The 19377-nt window shown below is 34.3% G+C and overlaps 5 protein-coding genes and 1 pseudogene across 6 annotated transcripts; all 6 read right to left on the bottom strand.

The window, feature by feature from the left end:
• Positions 1–1832: 1832 nt before the first annotated feature.
• LOC143915127 (zonadhesin-like) lies at positions 1833–4279 on the bottom strand. The gene is made up of 2 exons (XM_077435568.1): positions 2445–4279; positions 1833–2396 (listed from the first exon to the last, which is right to left on the bottom strand). Exon 1 carries the CDS (start codon positions 3868–3870, stop codon positions 2473–2475), a length of 1398 nt encoding a protein of 465 aa, XP_077291694.1. The 5' UTR covers positions 3871–4279; the 3' UTR covers positions 1833–2396; positions 2445–2472.
• On the bottom strand, positions 2797–10057 carry LOC143915134 (serine protease inhibitor swm-1-like). Its single transcript, XM_077435577.1, has 2 exons — positions 7981–10057; positions 2797–2840 (listed from the first exon to the last, which is right to left on the bottom strand). The coding sequence occupies exon 1, from the start codon at positions 8255–8257 to the stop codon at positions 8006–8008; it is 252 nt and encodes an 83-aa protein (XP_077291703.1). The 5' UTR covers positions 8258–10057; the 3' UTR covers positions 2797–2840; positions 7981–8005.
• On the bottom strand, positions 4542–6686 carry LOC143915125 (zonadhesin-like). Its single transcript, XM_077435566.1, has one exon. It carries the CDS (start codon positions 6429–6431, stop codon positions 5016–5018), a length of 1416 nt encoding a protein of 471 aa, XP_077291692.1. The 5' UTR covers positions 6432–6686; the 3' UTR covers positions 4542–5015.
• LOC143915896 (serine protease inhibitor swm-1-like) lies at positions 7338–12566 on the bottom strand (annotated as a pseudogene). The gene is made up of 2 exons (XR_013260932.1): positions 12049–12566; positions 7338–7423 (listed from the first exon to the last, which is right to left on the bottom strand). The product of XR_013260932.1 is annotated as a serine protease inhibitor swm-1-like (transcript).
• On the bottom strand, positions 12478–15105 carry LOC143915895 (zonadhesin-like). Its single transcript, XM_077436717.1, has 3 exons — positions 13885–15105; positions 13026–13127; positions 12478–12878 (listed from the first exon to the last, which is right to left on the bottom strand). The coding sequence occupies exons 1-3, from the start codon at positions 15094–15096 to the stop codon at positions 12573–12575; spliced, it is 1620 nt and encodes a 539-aa protein (XP_077292843.1). The 5' UTR covers positions 15097–15105; the 3' UTR covers positions 12478–12572.
• Positions 15106–16043: 938 nt separating this feature from the next.
• Positions 16044–18387, bottom strand: LOC143915131 (zonadhesin-like). Its single transcript, XM_077435573.1, has one exon. It carries the CDS (start codon positions 18341–18343, stop codon positions 17321–17323), a length of 1023 nt encoding a protein of 340 aa, XP_077291699.1. The 5' UTR covers positions 18344–18387; the 3' UTR covers positions 16044–17320.
• Positions 18388–19377: the final 990 nt, after the last annotated feature.

Below are 19377 nucleotides of genomic sequence, written 5' to 3'. Positions count from 1 at the left end.
ATTTTCTTTAGGATTTAGATCGGGAGAATTACCGGGCCAGTGAAGGAGCGGTAAATTGTGGTTGGACATGATTTTTTTCACAATTTTGGCTTTATGGCAGGGTGCAAAAATATTGCATTAAGTGCAGGCGATCCCTTTTGTCAATTTTGTTTTGTATAGAGTGCAATAGGGTGTATCGCAATACCGTTATATATTGCGAAGCATTCATCATCCCTTCTACAAAATACAATGGCCCCCGACCTTCCGCTCTAATTGAGCCCCAAATCATGAGTGACAGCGGGTGTTTCACATTTTTTATGACACAGGACTCATTATACCGCTTGCCGACTCGCCTACGTACGTATTGGTGAGTCGGTGTCATCAATTGAATTGACGACTCGTCAGAGAAGTGAACCTTAAAAATGTTAAAAACATCGATTAATTCAATTCATTCAAAAAAAATTAGACAAATAATTTAATTTCAATTAAATTACCCCTTTCCAATCGTCGAGGGTGAAGTGGCGATGCTCATTAGCCAAATTGAGCCTGGCTTTCTTCATTTTTGGCGTCAAAAGCGTTTTTTTAAGTAGTTGTCTGCCATTCATCCCCGCGTCTGCGAAACGGCGTTGTATTGTCCGAGTCGATATTTCGGTTCCGCTCCCGTAAATTTGTCTGGATTTTTTTATTTGTGGCAAACCGATCCTTCTCAACAGTATTTATAATATATCGATCGACTCGAGGACCGTATTTTCGAGTGCCACAACAATTCTTACGCTTGGTGACCGTAGGATTTTCACCTCTTTTTAGTTGGGTGCTAATTTTATGCACACTGAAAACTCTAACCCCCTAATCTTTAGCAATATATCGTATAGAATACTTCCCAGTATTTAATAATGTGGAAATATTGGCGATTTTCTCCATAGATAAATCTTTATTTCTTCCCATCTAAAAAGGAAAGGGGTTTTTTTCACAAGCAATTTAAACAAATAATTAAGTCACATTTAAAAAATTTAAACACTTTAACTTACTTCAATGATATCGATAATATACAGGAAAGCAAAAATCTCTTCAAAACTAACTTTTCTCCCAGTGAAAGCACACGTCTACACCAAACGAATTTCAAAGCCAAACTGTGTATTTGCACTTGTTCGGTTTTTAAACTATTTGTATAAACACTACTCATCCTATCCTTCTCTAAATACATAGAATAGGATACAATGAATGGTCTACAAAAAAAACCAACCCAAAATGTTACTTAAGACGGCGCAGGTACACAAAATAGGGTAAATACGCGGGTGTTAGTAATTCGTTGTCATACGACTGTACATACGTATGTATACCATTTGATATTTTTACTTTATCTGTTATTATTAAATGCTATTTTTTATATTTATGTATGAATGTATTTATGTTTATGTTTAATTGTTATTTTGTTTTTTTTCTTTTTTGTGCTATATTTTTTGACCATTGTGGCGCTTTAGGAATTCCTGTTATGCCACAATGGTCTGTTTAAAATAAATAAATAAATAAATAAATACCATACTTGTTTGATATTGCGAAAATGGGTTCTTAGCAGGGTTTGCAATGGACCAGAGCAAACTGCGATTCGTAATATACACGAAAAAACAAAAACACCGAGTACAAAACTAGCATCTTATTTTTAAAAATTTACTTAGGATTTATGGATTTTTTATTTTTGCAATTTTTATGAATTCTGATTTTATATTATAATAATACTCTGGTCCTGGAACGTATTCAGTAGAACAATTTATACGTAAGAACTGTGTTGTATGGAATCGTCTTAGTATATAGGTAATTAAAGTAATTAAAATCTATGAACATATTTTGCCAGTAATTTTATTTTATGATTAGATGTGTACAATTTACATAAATACATATGTATATAAAATAATACATTTAAAAACATTTATTTTTCGTTACAATCCTTTTGTTAAATGAGGACTGGTAGAAATAGGTATAGATAAAACAAGAGAAAAATAATTTTCGGATGTAATATTAGTTCATTAAATCGTAAATTGCCTCTAAATATACCTAAAATAGTAAAGTTTTGTATCATGATGAGAAGGTATGTATGTATTGTTCATTAAGAATCATAATCATTAAAAGTCTATTAATTTTATATTAAAAATTGAAACTACATACAAATAATTGAAATATAATCGTACATTCGTAAATAGAAAATCATTATAGGATGTAATGTAAATATAAATTAATTTTACTTATGATTAATTATTTTTATTTAGAAAATAATTGGTATAATAATTTATATCATTCAAGTATGGGATTTGTTATTTTATATTGTATTGTTTGATAAGATCAGTGTCGGATTTATGAACAAATCCTTTTTACTTATTATTTGCATTGGTAACTGAATGGTCTGCTTCGTATGTATGTATGTATATATATATATATATATATATATATATATATATATATATATTTATATATGTATTTGTACACAGTTAAAACTATTTATGTTTTACAATATTTTGTTGCGACGCAAGTTGGATCAGTTGCAGATTTTTTAACGAATCCCTCTTTGCACTGGCAACCTCTGAAGCGACAAGCTATTTTGCACGGTGTGATATCTGGCTGATCACAAGTACCCCCAGGACACGGATTCGGACATGTGACCATCTCGCTATTAGGATCTCCGCAACATACATCAGGATGAATGCATTTTCCATTTTTGGCGTTTCTGATGTATCCTTCTTTGCATCTGCATGCTGGAACGCATTTGGTGGTGGGTGCACACCTGTACATGATTCCAGACACGTAAGAGCGGCACGTATCCTCTGGGGGACATAACGGAGGACATTTGTCGTAGATTTCGTTTTTTCTACATTTTATCGGAGCTGGACAACTTTCAACTGGGATGCATTTGCCGTCGCTTCCTTTTACGAAGCCATCTTTACATTTGCATCCGTTTATTATGCATATTTCGATACAACTTTTGGGACCTTTATCGTCTTTGTTCTCGCAAGTTAGAGGGCACGGATCGCCGCAAGGAACTGTTATAGCGTTTGGATCGTCCTTACATTGCGTCGGTGGACAGTCTTTAATTGAAATACAGACACCTTTGCTGTCTCGTGCGAATCCTTCTTTACAATAGCACATTTCGTTACATTTGAAATTAACGATTGGGCAAACCTCTCCGAGTGTTGCGCAAGTTGCATCGCAAGCTGAACCACACGAAAAGAACTCGTTAGGTCCATCACAAGTGGGACATTCTTCAGGTTTTATGCAGTTTCGATTCCATCCTCTTATATATCCTGGTTTGCAAATGCAACCTCCTCCCTCTCTACATTGAGCGTCGCAGTTTCTGTTTACTTCTTCTTTGTTGGCGCAAGTTGTGGGACACGTTTCACCGCAAGAGTCGAACAACTCGTTGGCTCCCGTACACAATGGTTTGCAGTCTTTTGGTTTGACGCACTTTTTCAAATCGTCCCTTAAGTATCCAGGAAGGCAGATGCAACCGGCGATGCACATTTCAGGAAGGCATCTGCTTTGCAGATCTGGTTCAGCGCAGGTGTTGACACATCCCGTGTTACCGCACAGGTCGAAGATTTCATTGGACTTACACGTGTCGCATTCGAGTGCTGGCACGCACACTTTTTTGGTATTTCTCAAATATCCTTCCTTGCATATGCATCCTGGATTGCATGCGGCCCTGCATCTTGCGGCAATGTCTGGACTTGCGCAAGTATTTTGACAGCCGTGATTTCCGCACTCTGAGAAAATTTCGTTGTTCGGACACTGTTTGGGATATTCGACAGCGTTTGCCACTGTCAAAATGATGGTGAATGCAATGATAAAATAATTTGTTGCCATTTTCGTACGTTCGCGCTTGCGGAATGGAATTAACTGCATCGATGTGCACGCGATCTTCTTTATATACCCGTTATTTTAATTCCACGAATAATCATCGAAGATTCTTTTGCTTTTTCACTTGTTTTTTACCTTATTTATTCCATCGTATTTAATGAGTGTGCGCATTTTTTTTAATTCAATTAGAAAATTTATTGGTTTTTTATTGTATTTTTTTAACAATTTGTTGACAGTTCGTTAAAGTTCAGTGTGCTCATGAGTGAGTTCAAGACAAACAGATTCCGAATTTGATTCGTTATCTGTCTTGAAATATATATACATATGTTTGTACATACATATATGTATGTATGTATATAATACGTACATATGTATGTGTATAGATACGTACATATGTATGTGTATAGATACGTATAAAAGTTATATTACACTTGCGAAATGATTATTTAAATTTATAATTAAAAAAAAAAAAAATGTTTTTTGATGAATTGTCCACTATTTGAAAAAAATTAGATGCTGAAATTTAAATGATAGGTATACATATACATATATATATATATATATATATATATATATATATATATATATATATATATATATATAATATATATATATATATATATATATATATATATATATATATATATATATATATATATATATATATATATATATATTATTTTAATTTAGCGCCTCTTGTTTTTTCTTTTCAAAAATATTAATGTAATAAATGCATCATTAGATCATAAAAATATAATAATTAATAAATATCTTTAATGATTGGTATTTATTTGAAATGGTGTTTTACGTTTTTACGTTTTTACTATGAATAGTAAAATATTCGGGTTAAAATTTTGTTTCCGTAGTAGTGAGTCTGTGTAAAGTATAACTTCAAATGTATGGAAAAACATACATATGATCTATAATAATATATTTTATCATAGGAAAAATAACTGTGTGACCAAGTCATAAAATTAAAGCAAAACAAAGTGAGATTTTTTAAACTATTTTAATTTCATACACTTTGCCATTATTACTCAAAATTAACAATTAATTTTTATTCATAATTTATTTTTACTTAATGGCGAATATGTGTTTAACTGGTAATTCATCAAATTAAAGTCAAAATATATTAAATTTTTTGATTATGTAATATTATGTATTACAAAATTAATTCAACCCGCATGAAATTATTTTCTTTTGCGGTATTTTTTACACAACCTGGTGGCAATACATGTAGAGTCGGTGTCTGATTTTTTCACAAATCCTTTCTTGCACTGACAACCTAGGGCGATGCAAGCTCTCTTGCAAGGTGTGAATTCTGGCTGAGCACAAGTGCCTCCTGGACAAGGATTCGGACAACTGATCAATTCCGCGTTAGGATCCTTGCAGCATTGATTGAGACTGACACATTTACCACCTTTGACCTTTCTGATGAAGCCCTCCTTGCACCTGCACGCTGGAGTGCACTTATCAGTGGGGACGCATTTGATCAGAACACCAGACAGCAAAGTTGCGCAATCTTTCTCGGGAGGACACTCTGGTGGGCACTTGTCGTAGAATTCATTTTCACCACACTTGATCGGAGCTGGACAACTCTTAACTGAAATGCACTTACCGTTGCTACCCTTCACAAATCCGTCTTTGCACTTGCAACCGTTTACTATGCATATTCTGGGACAAGGCCTCGGTCCATCGTCTTTGTTGTCGCAAGTCAAAGGACATGGATCTCCACATGGTAATTCTATGGCGTTGGGATCGTCTTTGCACTGCTTGGGCGGACATTGGTCAACTGGTATACATACACCTTTGCTGTCTCGTGCGAATCCTTCTTTACAATAGCACATTTCGTTACATTTGATATTAACGATTGGGCAAACCTCTCCGAGTGTTGCACAAGTTGTATCGCAAGCTGACCCACAATCATAGAACTCGTTTGGTCCTTCACAAGTGGGACATTCTTCAGGTTTTATGCAGTTTTGAAACCATCCTCTTATATATCCTGGTTTGCAAATGCAACCTCCTCCCTCTATACATTCAACGTTGCAGTTTCTGTTTACTTCGTCTTTGTTGGCGCAATTTGTGGGACACGATGAACCGCAAGAGTCGAACACTTCGTTGGGTTCTGTACATTGAGGTTTGCAGTCTTGTGGTTTGACACACTCTTTCAAATCGTTCCTCAAGTATCCAGGACGGCAGATGCAACCGGGGTTGCACCCTGATGGAGTACATCTGGTTATGAGATCTGGTTCTGCACAGGTGTTGACGCATTCCGTGTTTCCACACTGGTCGAAGATTTCGTTGGGCTTACACGTGTCACATTCGACTGCTGGCACACATACTCTTTTGGTGTTCCTGAAGTGTCCGTCTTTGCAGATGCATCCTGGCTTGCAAGGTGGCACGCAGTCAGGGCAATTGACGGGATTCGCACAGGAGTTTTTACAAATACAGTTCGCGCACTCATCAAATTTTTCGTTTTTGTTTGGACATGGGTTTGGCTTGGGATAGGGGTCAGTGGCGTTAGCCATTGCCAGAATGGCGACAAATCCTATGATGAAGCTAGTTGTGTCCATTTTGGATTGACTGCGCAATTTACAATGGCTCATTGTAAATTGCCATAACACAGGTGCGGCGTATTCGTTATATATTTCGGTTTATTTATTGATTTTCCGTTTGCTTATTAAAATTTGCACGTTAATATTTATTTATGATTTTTTTCGCATTCTTTATCTTGTTCGATTGTATCAATGTTAACATTGTGTGTTCACAAGTGTGTTTTAATTTGATTACATTTTTGCAGGTGTTTTGAATCTAATTAATGTAGGGCAACAAATTATTTGGTTAGTTTATTATTCCAAATGTTGGTCAATAAAAAAATGAAAAATTTATCAGTAATTAATTATAAACTTGATCAGTAACTTATTCTAAATGATCAGTAGAAAATAATAAACGATCAGTCAATTATTCATTTTTGTACAGTGAATAATTTTATTTTTATCATTAAATAAATCCTTTTTGATCCGTATTTTTTTAAATACTCATCAAAAAGGATTTTCTATCAGTAAAATTATAATTTTTGACAGTTGGATGATAGCGCGTCGCCCCGCTACTGTCCATTCCCACTCTCGTCATGGTCCACACACCGTAATATCTAAAGCCCGGACCCAGAGGGTGCCGCGTATTGTTCAAATGTTGTAAATGCATTGTTAAAGGTTTGCCGAACCTTTTTTACAAAGAATTTACAACAATGGAACAATGAGCGGCACCTTGGCTATCCTACCTCTAGTAATATCCATCCAAACACATCGTATTACCTTTTTTTTAAGTTTTATTTCATCAATATTTTCACAAAAATAGCATATCTTAGCAGCCAACACTTATTTATTTAAGAGTCAGGTTATTTAATTATAATTTATTTTTACTTAATGGCAAATAAAATATAAATTTAACATATTTATGTATGTATATTTCATGTAATTTTGCAAAAATTATACAAAACTAACATAATCGCCAGGAAATCATTTTCATTTGCGGTATTTTTTATTACACATATTTTTGGCAATACATGTAGAATCGGTATCCGATTTTTTCACAAATCCTTTTGTGAAATTTGCACGTTAATATTTGTTTATGATTTTTTTCGCATTCTTAATCGTGTTCGATTGTATCAATGTTAACATTGTGAGTTCACAAGTGTGTTTTAATTTGATTATATTTTTGCAGATGTTTAGAATATAATTAATGTAGGGCAACAAATTATTGTATTTAGATGAGTATAAATCTATATTTTATTCATTCTTGGGAAGATGATTCACAAATCACAATTCTCACTTGCGACGCATGTAGGATCAGTTTTAGACTTTTTCACGAATCTTGCTTTGCACTGAAACCTCTGGATCTACATACATATAAGCCATTCTGCATGGTCTGCAATCTGGATTATCATAAGTACCTCTAGGGCACGGATTCGATCCCCTCAACATTCATCAGGACGAATGCACTTTCCATTTTTGACGTCTCCGATGTAGCCTTCTTTGTATGTGCATGCTGGAACGAATTTGGTTTGGAATGGACACTTGTGTTTGATGTCAGCCACGAAAGACTGGCACGTCTCCTCTCAAAAAGCAGGGCATTTGTCGTAGATTTCGTTTTTTCCACATTTTATCGGAGCTGGACAACTTTAAACTGGTATGAATTTGCCATCGTTGCCTTTTACGATGCCATTTTTACATTTGCACCCGTTTATTATGAATATTTCGATACAAGCTCTGGGATCATTGCTGTCTTTGTTCTCGCAAGTTTGAGGGCAGGGATCTCCACAAGGAACTGTTATGGCGTTTGGATCGTCTTTACTTTGACTCGGTGGACAGTCTTTAATTGGAATACAGACACTTATGTTGTATCGAGTAAATCCTTCCTTACAATAGTACATTTTATATTGGTGATGGGACACTCCTCTCCTAGTGTTGCAAGCTGAACCACACGAAAAGAACTCGTTAGGTCATTAGAACAAGTAGGGCACTCCTTGGGCTTGATTTGATTCCATTTAGTAGCGACTTATGTAATAAATTCAGCGACTTATGTAATAAAAATGCTGCATTGTTTGTAATTGGCCAGGAAGGCGCATTGGGGTTTACCTGTCAGGTTTTCCTGGTATATTTGTATATATGAATATAAAAATATGTATTTAAAATAAAAAAATTCAAGCTCCTCTTTGTCACACATGCCTGGACATTTTTTTGTTTTCATTTGTCCTTGTTGGCACGAGTTGTTGGACACGGGTTGTCGCACGGATTGTTAAGTTTCGTTTGGATTTTGACAGCGTAGTTTGGATCTTGATGCTGCTTCTACTGGTAAAATCGCCGCCAATGCTACCATTATGGTGATGGAGATAGCGTACGCCATTTTGACTTTCCAATTGTGTCAGCTCTAAGCGGTTGTGCCATTTATATTATATACATATGTACATTTTTTTAATAAGTTCTGATTTATGTATTGGTGTTTATTTTTGCATCGGTTTGCATTAAAGTGATTTGTTGATAGTTCAATTCATTTGTTTAGGTTTTGATTACGTTTTCAATTATGTACATATGTATGTGAAATCCTTACACTTTGTATGTAATTGTGTAGCGTAAAATATATTTTAAAGTTTATTCCTACAAATAGATTTAAGGGCCATTTTGTTTCTCTCGTTTTGGTTCTCCAATTTAATCGCTCGTATTTAATTTTCATATTCTGTGTCTGCAATGGGGTGCATAGGGTCACATCGGCTAAGAACCAATAATCACTTGATCATCCATATAATGGTATTACCGCTACAAATTTGCTCTATCAATACCCTGCTATTTTGCAATGTGCTTGTATATTTCGATGTTTGTTTTTACAATTATAAAGTTTAACTTATTAATCACTTAAAAATACAATGTTTTTGCTTACAATCTAATTTAAAGTCACAACAATTTAACACGTTCAATATTTGTATTTGAATTTGAATACAGATTTAGCACGAGTATTATTGTGTCGCGATGTGGTTTTTTTTATTGATTTATCTATTATAATACATTATATACATACATATCAGAGCTGGGAATAGACATTTTCATCCTATTTGCATCTCGTTTTATTTTATATACATACATATAGCCGAGACTTCTCTCTCATTCTTGTATATATTTTTTAGTGTGTAATCAATAAAACAAAATTATATGAGGCAGGAAAATCTGTAAAATTGATAAAATTTTCGATATCAACATTAACAGTTGATATCGAAACAAGTTTTTAAGGAAAGTTCACCATCAGTTACTTTAAAGAGATTTTGCCCTACTTTTTAGTCGTTCGGATTAGATTCAATAAATGCACAGATATTTTAAAATGTCTTACAAAAATAATTATAAAAAGGAAAATAAAGGATGAACATTCAGAAGCAAAGGGACTAAAAAAGAAAATGGAATGTTTCGAATTTATTCTCCTAATCATGCTTTTTGATAAGATTCTTCGAACTTTCAACCTTGTCTCAAAGCTCCTTCAATATAAAAAAAACCGATGTTATCAGTGCTCAGTCTATGATTAGAAATGCATGTGACGAGCTTAATAATGTAAGAAATAAATTTGAAGAATCCTCAATAACTTTAACAAATATTGCAACGAAAGGGGGAGTGGAGCTAAAATTGACATCGAAGTCGTCAATCTCTTGTCTAAAAGCACTTTGATGAACTTAGTTCCAGTACAAGATTCCAGGAAATAAAATAAATAAAAATTAAATAAAATTTCTTAATGCGGGACTAGACGCAACTTTATTGCAATTTAAGGTTTGTTTCTCGTCATTAAAATACATTGTTTCGCTTTCAATTTAAGTTCACTTTCTTGCGAAGCAAAAATCTTGTTGAATTATTAGATGACGATTTATATCGTGAAGCTAAATCTCTAGCCGACCAATATGTCAATGACTTTCACAGATAATTGCCTAATCAGGAAAGGTCAACATAATCGACTAAAAATATTAGCGCTGATTATTATTGAACATGAGTTTTAACGAAATAATCGAAGTGTCTGCCAATGGGAAGTCTAGAAAAAAGAATTTTTCTACATAAATATATATGAATTATTACTTCGGAAAGTTATTTTTCTGTAAAAAAATAATGTGAATAATGGGGGGGGGGGGGGAGATCTTTAGATATTTTGCGGGACGGCGCCAATGCTCAATGAGTTTGATGTGTCGGCTTGCTTTGGTGTGTAATTGTCTTTAAATATTAAACGCAATTGTAATACGAATAAAGTAAAATGTAGAGGTTGGATTTAAAGGTTCATTATTAGAATGGCCATATTTCAATTTTATATTTCAAAATTCAATTTTGGACTCCTTATTTAATTTTTTTAAATAGTCATTTTACAAATATACACAAACATAATTACATCAACATAATTGATGCATATCTTTAACGATTCGTATTCTGTCGAAATTATGTCCTTATACGTTTTAAATAATAAACGAGTTAAATTTTTTCCCGCAATGTAGTAAGGTTGTTATCTATATATGTTTATACATACATACATACATATGTTTATACATATGTATGTACATAGATACATGCATATGTACATATGTTGCATGCAAGTGTTTGGTCTACATATGTATGTATAATATTTTTTGTGATTATTTCATCGTAGCGATATGTGCTTATCAGTGTGACTTATTCATTAAATTAAAGCAAAATATATATTTTTTATTATTTGAATTTCTAACGTTAACATGTAATTATTACACAAAAATGAATTCATTATAATTCCTTTTCATTTACTGGTAAATAAAATATGAAATCACCATAATTATATTTTATGTAATTATTTTATAAAATCAATTCAGCCTGCAGAAAATCATTTTATTTCAGGGTATTTTTGCATGGTTACTGGTGGTGACACATGTACACATAGAAGCGTTATCCATTTTTTTCACAAATGCCTTTCTTGCATTGACATCCTTGGACGACGCAAGCTTTCTTGCGTCGAGGTGTGAATTCTGGCTCAGCACAAGTGCCTTAACTACGTGTAAATTTATCATGCTGAACAGTAACTTAAATTTATCATGCTGAACAGTAACTTAAATTTATCATGCTTAATTATTATTGATAAAGAAATATTATTAATTTAGCATTATTTTAATTTAGCGCCTCTTGTTTTTTCTTTTCAAAAATATTAATGTAATAAATGCATCATTAGATCATAAAAATATAATAATTAATAAATATCTTAAATGATTGGTATTTATTTGAAATGGTGTTGTCATACGTTTTTAATATGAATAGTAAAATATTCGGGTTAAAATTTTGTTTCCGTAGTAGTGAGTCTGTGTTAAGTATAACTTCAAATGTATGGAAAAACATACAAATGATCTATAATAATATATTTTATCATGCTTAACTGTGTGACCAAGTCATAAAATTAAAGCAAAACAAAGTTAGATTTTTTAAATTATTTTAATTTCATACATAAATTTGCCATTATTACTCAAAATTAACAATTTTTATCTATAATTTATTTTTACTTAATGGCAAATAAAATATAAATTTACCATATTTATGTACATATGTATATTTCATGTAATTTCGCAAAAATTATACAAAACCAATATAATCGCCAGGAAATCATTTTCATTTGCGGTATTTTTTATTACACATATTTTTGGCAATACTATTTTTACAATACAATACGATTTTTTCACAAAACCTTTCTTGCACTGACAACCTTGGTGGACGCAAGCTATCTTGCAGGGTGTGAATTCTGGCTGAGCACAAGTGCCTCCTGGACAAGGATTTGGACAACTGATCAATTCCGCGTTGGGATCCTTGCAGCATTGATTAAGACTGATGCATTTACCACCTTTGACCTTTCTGTTGAAGCCCTCCTTGCACCTGCACGCTGGAGTGCACTTACCAGTGGCGACGCATTTGATCAGAACACCAGACAGCAAAGTTGCGCAATCGTTCTCAGGAGGATACTCTGGTGGGCACTTATCGTAGAATTCGTTTTCTCCACACTTTATCGGAGCAGGACAACTCTTAACCGAGATGCACTTGCCGTCGCTGCCTTTCACGAAGTCGTTTTTGCACTCGCAACCGTTTACTAAGCATACATATATAAGGAAAAGGTCTGGGTCCTGTTTCGTCTTTATTGTCGCAAGTTATAGGACATGGATCTCCACATGTTACTTCTATGGCGTTAGGATCGTCTTTGCACTGTTTGGGCGGACATTAATCATCTGCTATACACACACCTTTGCTGTCTCGTGCGAATCCTTCTTTACAATAGCACATTTCAGTACACTTTTTATTAATTATGTTGCATTGTTCACCAAGTGTTGCGCATGTCGTATCGCATGCCGAACCACACGAATAAAACTCGTTGGGTTCTTTACAAGTGGGACATTCTTCAGGCTTTATACATTTTCCATTCCAGCCACGTACATAGCCTTGTTTGCACACACAATCTCTTTCCAGGCATATTAGGGGGCATGCTCTTGGTCCTTCGTGATTTGCATTCTTCTTTCTTGACGCACTCTTTCAAATCAATACACAGGTATCCAGGAAGGCAAATGCAACCGGGGATGCACCCCGATCGAGTACATCTGGTTATGAGATCTGGTTTTGCACAGGTGTTGACGCATCCCGTGTTTCCACACAGGTCGAAGATTTCGTTGGGCTTACACGTGTCACATTCGACTGCTGGCACTCATACTCCTTTGGTGTTCCTGAAGTGTCCGTCTTTGCAGATGCATCCTGGCTTGCAAGGTGGCTTGCAGGTTGAACCTATGGAGGGATTAGCACAGGTGTTTCTACAATAACTGTTGGCGCACTCTGAGAATATTTCGTTTGTATTTTGACATTGATTCGATTTGGGATAGGTTACAGTGGCGCTTGCCATTGCCAAAATAGCGACAAATCGTACAATGAAACTTGTCGTGGTCATTTTGAATGGAGTGCGCAATTTACAATGTTCTGCACATGTGTGTAGTATTCGTTTTATATCTCGGTTTATTTATTGCTTGTTTGTTTGCTAAATAAAATTTGCACACTATAATGTACATATTTATGATTTCTTACGCATTAATTGTGTTCGATTGCGGCAATGTTAACACTGTGTGTTTTAATTTGATTACGTCTTTGCAGGTATTTTGAATTTAATTAATGTAGTATGAATTTTGTAAATATGCGAAAAAATAGTTTTAAAATGAAACTATTTTTTAGGCATATTAATTTTTTATATTAGTCACATCTCTTGTTTTTTACATGTCTACTGAAACTTGTGGTATAGCTTCGGTGTGATTTATGTTCATATAAATGGCTGTCTTCGGGTCCGTTGATATTTGACTATATGTTGTAAAGGAAAATATGTACATAGGTATGTGGTGTCCAAATGTAGTGTGTTTAGTATTATTTTCAATTAATAGCGATGCAATGTAAAATATATATACGACAGTAAAACAAAATATTCAATGCTTCCATAAAATTTAATATTTTCTGTTCTGTCTATTTACATGAGTATAAATCTATATTTTATTCATTCCTGGGAAGATGATTCACAATCCTCACTTGCGACGCATGTAGGATCAGTTTTTGACTTTTTCACGAATCCTTCTTTGCACTGGCAACCTCTGGATCTACAAGCCATTCTGCATGGTGCGAAATTTGGATTATCACAAGTACCTCCAGGGCACGGATTCGGACATGTGAGCATCTTGCTATTGCGATCTCCGCAACATACATCGGGACGAATGCACTTTCCATTTTTGACGTTTCTGATGTAGCCTTCTTTGCATCTGCATGCTGGAACGCATTTGGTGGTGGGTGCACACCTGAATTGAATGTCAGACACGTAAGACTGGCACGTCTCCTCTGGGGGACACGAAGCAGGGCATTTGTCGTAAATTTCGTTTTTTCCACATATTATCGGAGCTGGACATCTTTCAACTGGTATACATTTTCCATCGTTGCCTTTTACGAAGCCATCTTTACATTTGCATCCGTTTAGTATGCATATTTTCTTACAACCTCTGGGACTTTGGTCGTCTTTGTTCTCGCAAGTTCGAGGGCAGGGATCTCCACAAGGAAGTGTTATGGCGTTTGGATCGTCGCTACACTGCCTCGATGGACAACTTTCAACTGGGATGCATTTGCCGTCGCTTCCTTTTACGAAGCCATCTTTACATTTGCATCCATTTATAATGCATATTTCGATACAAGCTCTGGGATCATTGTCGTCTTTGTTCTCGCAAGTTCGAGGGCAGGGATCTCCACAAGGAACTGCTATGGCGTTTGGATCTTCTTTACATTGCCTCAGTGGACAGTTTTTAATTGGAATACAGACACCTCTGTCATCTCGAGCAAATCCTTCTTTACAATAGCACATTTCGTTGCATTTTATATTGGTGATGGGACACTCCTCTCCTAGTGTTGCGCAAGTTGTATCGCAAGCTGAACCACACGAAAAGAACTCGTTAGGTCCTTCACAAGTAGGGCACTCCTCGGGCTTGATGCAGCTTTGATCCCATCCTCGTATTAATCCCGATTTACAAATGCAAGCTCCTTCTTTTTTGCACACGGCCGGACATTTTTTCGGTTCTTCGTCCTTGTTGGCACAAGTTGTTGGACACGGGTTTTCACACGGAGTGTATGTTTCGTTCGGATTTTGACAGCGTAGTTTGGATCTTGATGCGGCGTCTACTGGTAAAATCGCCGCCAATGCTACTATTATGGTGAAGGAGATGGCGTACGCCATTTTGACTCTGGTGACTTTCGAATTGTGTCAGCTCTACGCGGTTGTGCCGTTTATATATGCACAAGTAGATTTTTTTTGTAAAAGTGCTGATTTATACTTGTGTTTGTTTTTGCCTCCGTTTGCGTTATAGTGATATGTCGATAGTTCAATTGATATGTATTAGTTTTGATTATGATGTTTTTGTTTAGCATAGGCCGAGTACAACTAATGTATATCGACTTATTTTACTTTGTATGCATTTGTGTTGATACAATTATTTTTAAATTGAATTTTCAATATATTATTCAACTAAAACGAATTTTCAACATACGTATGTACATTCAATCATTCACAACTGGGTTTTTAAAATATTTTCTGAAAAGTGTTCATACATGAGTTCTTACAAATTGTCATTAATTCTTTCAAATCCATGAACTTACGTAAATATCGATACTGTTTCTCAAATTCTAATAGCTTTTGTTTAATTTTCATGTTTTATACTTACTCTGGTTCCCTAGGGTTTGCTAAGATACCCTTAAATTTGGTTATTGAAATTTTCTGCAATTGGGGGGGGGGGAGGGATTACATAGGCCACATTGGCAATTGTAATTGTAATTGTAATTGTAGGCCACATTGGCAATAGAAACAATAATCTATTGATCATTAGCGGTCTGAGAAATAATGTTATTACCGCTACACATTTGCACTATTAATACCCTGTTATTTTGAAAAGTGCTGATATATGTACATATCTATGTATGCTTGTTTTTCATTGATTGGTCAATAGTTCAATTGATTTTGATTGAGTTGTTTTTGTTATTTTTACTATATTACGGATTTCTTCACTCGCGCTATTACAGATTCATAGATGTTACAATTTATATTTTGCTTTTTTGCGAAACGGCGATTTGTAGTTTTTAATCACGCGTTTTCATATAGAATAAAAAAACAATTTATTTTTTAGACTGTATTTATATACCTAGAAATGGTTTGATGTATGTATAATATATTGGAAAAATATGGGAAAAATTGATATTTATAAACTTTTTTTACGACTCCAAACTTATTATATCGTAACGATTTCGGGAAATTGTGAAAAAAAAAAACACCCAAAGTCATTTTTTATATTTTTATTAATTAAATAAAAGCAAATTTGTAATATTCATATAGAAAACATAATAACAAAACTTTGGAAAAAAAAAACAGAATCTTCATTATATGGGGTCGAGACGTTATTTGTTGATCCATGTAATCGAGGATTCGATATTCTTAATATTGCATAGAAATTTAATGAAGCTGGAACTTACATAGTAATGAAAAAAATTGGTATACAATGTACATTAATATTTATGCATCGAGTTCTATGCATTTAATGGTTGTTTTTCACATAGTGGGTTAAAGAAAACATAATTTTTTTTTATTTATAAAATGAAAGCAAATTATTAGTGAGAATATATTTTTATAAATTCATAGATCAATAAAAGTAGAAAATATTAAGTGGGAAATGGTTTATTTGGTTTGAAAAAGTTTTTTTTCGCAATTTTTGGTTTATATAGAAACCCATGAAAAAATTGTAAATTGGCTTAACTTTTCAAAGTGTCTTAATTTAAAATTGCTGTATTTCTTATTTATAACTCAGGCGCATTGTACATATTTCTAAATAATATTTTATATAATTAAAATGTTGCATATTCTATCACATATGTGTACATACATACAATGTACATATGTATGTATAATAATATATGCACAGTTGAAGAAAAAAAATTGATAATGAATCAATTTCTAAAGAAATTTAGACTTCAGCGCATGCTTATTCATAATTACTAAACATATTGAAAAAAAAAAAAATTATAAGAAATTCTTAAATAATTCCCTCCAAAGCAAAAAAGTAAATAGCCTTTAATTTCATCGATCACACTGTAAAGAAATCAGACAAAACTCGAGGTCGAATTTTCGCACTTCATCAATTATTATTACGCATAAATATGTACATATACATATAGATAATGTATAAATTTAATGCGGCCACATGACGTTTCAATAGGACAGTTGATTCCAATTATGTGGCCACGGTAAAATTTAATTAATGTATCTATGCTTATACACGAGATGATTTTGATTGAGCCTTCCCTCCCGCCTAACTATAATTTATTTACAAATCCCTCTCGATTATATTTACACTTAAACTCATTATTCTGCATTACCCGAAGTATTCATGTATTTAGTTTCAATCTGACGTGATTCATGGTAATGATAATTCGCAATTCTCAATAGCGACACATGTGGTATTAGTTTCTGAGTTTTTCACGAATCCTTTTTTGCACTGGCAACCTCTGAAACTACAGTAAATTTTGCACGGTGTGATTTCTGGCTCATCACAAGTACCTCCAGGACATGGATTAGGACATTCAACCACCTCGCTGTTTTGATCGCTGCAACAACCGTTGAGAGGAATGCACTTTCCATTATATTTATCTCTGATGTAGCCTTTTTTGCATATGCATGCAGGAATGCATTTGGTTTGGGGGCTACACATGGCCGTAACTCCAGATATGTAGGATATGCAAGTTTCCTCTGGAGGACAATTATGTGAACAAGAGTCGTAAATTTCATCTTCTCCACATTTTATCGGATCTGGACAACTTTCAACTGGGATGCATTTATCGGCGTTGTCTTTTACGAAGGGATATTTACATTTACAGCCTTTTCTTATGCATGTATTGAAACAATATCTGGATCCTTTCTCGTCTTTGTTTCCGCAAGTTAGAGGGCACATATCTCCACATGGAAGTTCTATGGCGTTTGGATCGTCTTTGCACTGCTCCGCTGGACAGTCATTAATTGGAATACAGACACCTTTGCTGTCTCGAGCGAATCCCTCTTTACAATAGCACATTTCGGTGCACTTTTTATTAAATATGTCACATTTTTTACCCATTGTTTCGCAAGTCGTATCACACGCCGAACCACATGAAAAGAACTCGTTAGGTCCTTCACAAGTAGGACACTCCTCCGGTTTGATGCAGTTTTGATTCCATCCTCGTATGTATTCTGGTTTGCAAATGCAAGCACCTTCATTTTCGCATATGGCTAGACATTTTTTCGGTTCTTGGTCCTTGTTGGCACACGTTGTGGGACACGGGTCGTCGCACGAGCTGTATGTTTCGTTCGGATTTTGGCAGCGTGTTATGGATTCTTGTGCGGTGGCCATTGTTAAAATGGCCACCGATGTTAATATTATGGCGGTGGTGATGAAGTACGCCATTTTGACGTGTTGATCGTTAGCGGTTTGGGATATAATAGCGTCACTGCTACACATTATCGCGTCACTTCTACACATTATCGTGTTTTTTATGTGGTTCAGTTGATTTTGATTGAATTGTTTTTGTTGTTTTTACTATTATACAGTTCTTCACCTTTAAATTCGTAAAATAATGTGTTTCGATTTATATTTGGTTTCAATTGCAATTTACCGATTTGCAATTTCAAGCCGATTTGCAATTCTCCATCGCTATGGATGTTAGATCTGGGTTTGATTTTTTCACGAATACTTCTTTGCACCGACACCTTTTGAAACGATAAGCTATGTATGTATTTTGCACGGTATGTATGTACATACATATGTATCTCCAGGATATGGATAAGTACGTTTGAACATCTTACTATTTGGGATTAACATCTGTTAGGACTTAGGATCTTTTCCGGGATTCTTGGGATCCCAGGATATATGATGTAAAATTTATTTTTTATTTTTTATTGAGGCTACTGCGAATCGATTTCGATTTGCAGTAGCCTCGGGGCGATAGCTAATAATAATAGCAAAAAATAGGAAGTCTTTAAATAAAGAATTGAAAACTCTCTATGGGAGTCTGCGTATTTTTAAGAATTGAAAATTATTACAAATAAAGAATTGAAAACTATCTATGAGAGTCTACGAAAATAACGGTACCGGTTCCAGATTTTTTTTTAGTTTTATATATAATAATTTTTAATATAATAATTTTATATATAATAAGTTTCATCGGGCTATTCATTAGTATTAATATATTTACAGCCCTTTATGACACAAATTGTGACATAGTTTTTGCGCTATTTTTCATTCACTATGGAGTATTTTTGTACTTTTTCAATGAATTCTCTATTATATAATCACCTTTTTCGTCTCTCATTATTTTCGACAATAGCACATATGGTTGCATTTGATATTGACTGAGGAACACTTCTCTCCCAGTGTTGCACAAATTGTGTCGCAAGCTGAACCGCACAAATAGATCTCGTTGGGTCCTTCGCAAAAGGCAA

The sequence above is a fragment of the Arctopsyche grandis genome, chromosome 8 (assembly GCF_051622035.1).
Source record: "Arctopsyche grandis isolate Sample6627 chromosome 8, ASM5162203v2, whole genome shotgun sequence".
NCBI classification, from domain to species: Eukaryota; Metazoa; Arthropoda; class Insecta; order Trichoptera; family Hydropsychidae; genus Arctopsyche; species Arctopsyche grandis.
The sequence above is the reverse complement of the archived record's forward strand: the minus strand, read 5'-3'. Positions and strand labels throughout refer to the sequence as shown.

Coding starts and splice junctions, on each gene's coding strand:
- LOC143915127 (XM_077435568.1), bottom strand. CDS start 3,870: ATGCAGTTAATTCCATTCCGCAAGCGCGAACGTACGAAAATGGCAACA.
- LOC143915125 (XM_077435566.1), bottom strand. CDS start 6,431: ATGAGCCATTGTAAATTGCGCAGTCAATCCAAAATGGACACAACTAGC.
- LOC143915134 (XM_077435577.1), bottom strand. CDS start 8,257: ATGTACTATTGTAAGGAAGGATTTACTCGATACAACATAAGTGTCTGT.
- LOC143915895 (XM_077436717.1), bottom strand. CDS start 15,096: ATGGCGTACGCCATCTCCTTCACCATAATAGTAGCATTGGCGGCGATT. Junction 13,128..13,884: donor ATTGTGAATCATCTTCCCAG/GAATGAATAAAA, acceptor ATCCCTCCATAG/GTTCAACCTGCAAGCCACCT. Junction 12,879..13,025: donor AGCAGTCGAATGTGACACGT/GTAAGCCCAACG, acceptor TTGATTTGAAAG/AGTGCGTCAAGAAAGAAGAA.
- LOC143915131 (XM_077435573.1), bottom strand. CDS start 18,343: ATGGCGTACTTCATCACCACCGCCATAATATTAACATCGGTGGCCATT.